Here is a 3526-nt window from a genome sequence, read left to right as displayed (position 1 = left end):
CTAGAGACGTTAGACATATTCTTCCACCAAATACACCCGAGAGACGATCGCCGATATGGCGGAATTGTCCGAGGTGTCCCGATTGACTTTTATCATGGAAACCAGACTGCGTGATGGATTTACAGACGTTTCGCGCCCAAGTTTTTTCGCACCCTAGTTATTTCGCCCCCAAGACGTTTCCGCCCTGGTCGTTTCGCACCTGGTCGTTTCGCCCCCATACTAGCGGAACACTAGTTGTTGAGAAGTTAAATTGGTGACCATTATATAATTTTAATAAGAGGATATTCATCACGTCAATGATTAAACTTATAGTCTAGACTCTAGAGTAGTAACAAAAAACTAAAAAGAAATAATTTTCTGACCTATTTATTCATTTGACATACAATAACGTAGAATAACAGTGTAAAACAACGTGATGAACACATACGATATTTCAGTAGTTTAGTTACATAAAACGACAATGAAAGCATTCTTTATTTATATATTTTATGAACTGCATAAACATAACAGCGTATAAGCAACACAAAGAAAAGTCCGTAGAGTCTATTTGTTTATTTATTTGGCATAAAATAACGTAGAATAACAGTGGTGTAAAACATCGCGATGAACACATACGATAATTCAGTAGTTTAGTTACATAAAACGATTTAGAAAAGGAGATGGGCAATTCTTCACAATGAAATTAGATTGCATCCATTAAAGTCATGCAAGTGAGTTCATTATAAGAACATGTAATCATGTAACTTCGAAACACAGTGAGCAGTCACTATGACCAATTTGATTGTGTTAGTCACTGAGAGATATAGTTTTGTTCTCTACATGAAGATAAAATTTCATATTAACACAATAAAGCTTCAAAAGTATTTCTTAAAAAAATAGGCTTGTATTACTCTACAGCTAACTTAAAATTTTAATGTTATATGTTTTTAAGTAACATTAATGATTAATTTCTTGCTCCTGTGTCTGCCTTGAAAAGAAAACAAGACTTTAAACAGCATCTGAATTAATATGAATTAAAAATGCATATTTTTCAAGTATTATTTATGATATAATTACATGTTTAAATATATATTTCATGTTTTTTTCTGACATTTTAATGCAACTTGTGTCACTTAATTAACATTTTTTAGTAGTTTAGTTACATAAAACGACAATGAAAGCATTCTTTATTTATATAGTTTATGAAGTACATAAAAATGACAACACGTTGAAATGTCCGTAGAGTCTATTTGAACACATTCGATATTTCAGTAGTTTTCCGCAGGCACGCAGGTAGGTTAGTTCGACAGCGAACATTAATCCATGTCTAGCGGTCCGTATAGTTTTCCGCAAGCACGCAGGTAGTGAGTGGTCGTCAGTTCACCCGCGGAGTATTTTTCAAATAAATCCTTTACTTTTTGGGAGAGGTGTCTGTACTGACGGCCTCTATTTGTGCCGTCATTGCTGCCGGATGCTATCAGGGTTGCGAGCCGCTGTGCATGCTGGCACTCACTGAGCAGCACAGGTACTAATCTGTAAAATGACAGACCGCGGGGACCAGCTCTCGAGTTCAGACGATGGTGATATCCTGAAATGTATATAATGAACTATTAAAAAGTCGCAAAAACACAGACAAATATCTATGAAAATGTATAATGTATGTTATTTTTTGTTCACTGTATTTATAAATTACGTAGAATATTTATATTTGGCGAAAAGAAATAGACAGTTGAAGTAGTATTAAATAGAAGCATTCGTACACGATTTTTACATTAAAAACAGAATGAAAAAAAAAGAAATCTTACCTTCAACGTCGTTATTCGTTCGGATCTGGTAACCGAACACGGACCAACTGTCAACATCGAAGATAGGGTGATCAAGCCACTGGCGCGAGATGTAATCCATCAGTCTGTTCCTCTTTTCGCGATCCGGATGTGACCTTTCGTGCTCTGCAAACTTTAGAAACGTTGAGCGAATGTGTTGTGCTGGTAAGAATGGCAGGCACAACAGCTGGCGAATGAGGTTGAAGGCAGAGGACCGCTGCATATACGCAGGCTTCAACCCGAGGTCCATCACCCGAGCCCAAACAGCCTTGGTCCAGTGAAACACACAGCCTTTCACTATGGCACCGGGGAAACACTCACGTACAGCCAACCAAGCAGCTGAAAGATCAATCATAATCATATTTTATATATAAACTATATATCTTATTGTCACTGAACATTGCAATAGAATTGTAAGAGTAACTTGCAATAGGCTATTTAATTGTGTAATACCTTGCTCACAATCCAGCATGAACTCCTCAACTTGGACAGTGCCTAAGACGTCAAGCAACTTCCGGAACACAGCTACGTAGTCGTCCCGACGTCGTCTTGACATGAGTGCAAACATGAGTGGCACCTGTTTGCAATTACCATCTTTTTCCATGAAAGAGTGAATGGACATCAGTTGTCCGCCGTTGAAAGGTGCGTCAACAATCTGAAAGAAAACAATGCCCATACTGAACAATAATTATATCTGTATCTACTTGTTCTTCTATAATACAATATATATATATACTATATATTATTCTATAATACAGATAATTAACCTTTCTTATTGGTGAAATTTATAGTTTATGATTATTATATGCAACCACATTGCAATATTGTTTACCGTATTCAATCATTCATTATTTGGTCTTCTACTGATAATTACTGTTTTACCTTAAATGTTCCGTCGATGAACCAGCGTTTAGTGAGCAACAAACGGAGTTGATCCTGGGTGGCGAACAGGATGTGTCTGGCCTCTTGTACCTGTATGTCCCCAATGATGAATTCTCTGCATTGTAGATAGTCATAGTTGATCTATAATTAGAAGATAAAGAACATGCAAATCACATACTTATACTTATGCAACGTTATAAAATGTAAATACAAATACAAGTGCGCCGTCAAATTTCATACATTACCTCAAATGATAGGTCAGTGGGATTTGCCGGTCTTTCCTTGTACCTGTGGTGGTTGACAGCACGTGCCATATTTTCCGGTTTGAAAAGATTCGGCTGTGCTGTTGGCACTTATCTCAGTTAAGATGTTTAATTATGTCTTACGACTTTAACAGAGAGTTTCAAAGTTTATTGTCTAGTCCATGACATGTACAATATAATAATACACAAAATAACACAATTTACAAACATGCATGGCCAATCTTACAGATTTGTAAAAGACATTTAAGTGTGTAATATTACACTTAAAACTATTGCTTTTTTTACAAATACATGTTTCATAGACATACATCATAAAAAACCCATAATGCCCCTGTTAACCTTATGTTAAACACCTGTAATAAAATATTGAAGTTGATACAACACTGGTGTTTGTAAAACTGGGTACTAATGCGCATAGTGAAAAATGATGTAAAAGAGCGACTACCTAAGTGAACTGGTTAACAGTGGCTTTCTGTATTTTAATAAAACAGCTAATTAAGATGGTAAAATAATAAGAAACATTTATGTAATAAACCACTAATTACATTAAAACCTAAACAACTATAATTGAGCGTTAAA

General features: G+C 35.6%; 1 protein-coding gene across 1 annotated transcript; it reads right to left on the bottom strand.

The window, feature by feature from the left end:
* Positions 1–1295: 1295 nt before the first annotated feature.
* LOC127831133 (uncharacterized) lies at positions 1296–2998 on the bottom strand. The gene is made up of 5 exons (XM_052356123.1): positions 2930–2998; positions 2685–2825; positions 2256–2457; positions 1785–2141; positions 1296–1567 (listed from the first exon to the last, which is right to left on the bottom strand). Exons 1-5 carry the CDS (start codon positions 2996–2998, stop codon positions 1296–1298), a joined length of 1041 nt encoding a protein of 346 aa, XP_052212083.1.
* Between the last annotated feature and the right edge of the window lie 528 nt (positions 2999–3526).

The sequence above is a fragment of the Dreissena polymorpha genome, chromosome 5, assembly GCF_020536995.1.
Source record: "Dreissena polymorpha isolate Duluth1 chromosome 5, UMN_Dpol_1.0, whole genome shotgun sequence".
Taxonomy (NCBI): Eukaryota; Metazoa; Mollusca; class Bivalvia; order Myida; family Dreissenidae; genus Dreissena; species Dreissena polymorpha.
Note: the sequence above shows the minus strand (reverse complement) of the source record. Positions and strands in the feature narration are given on the sequence as shown.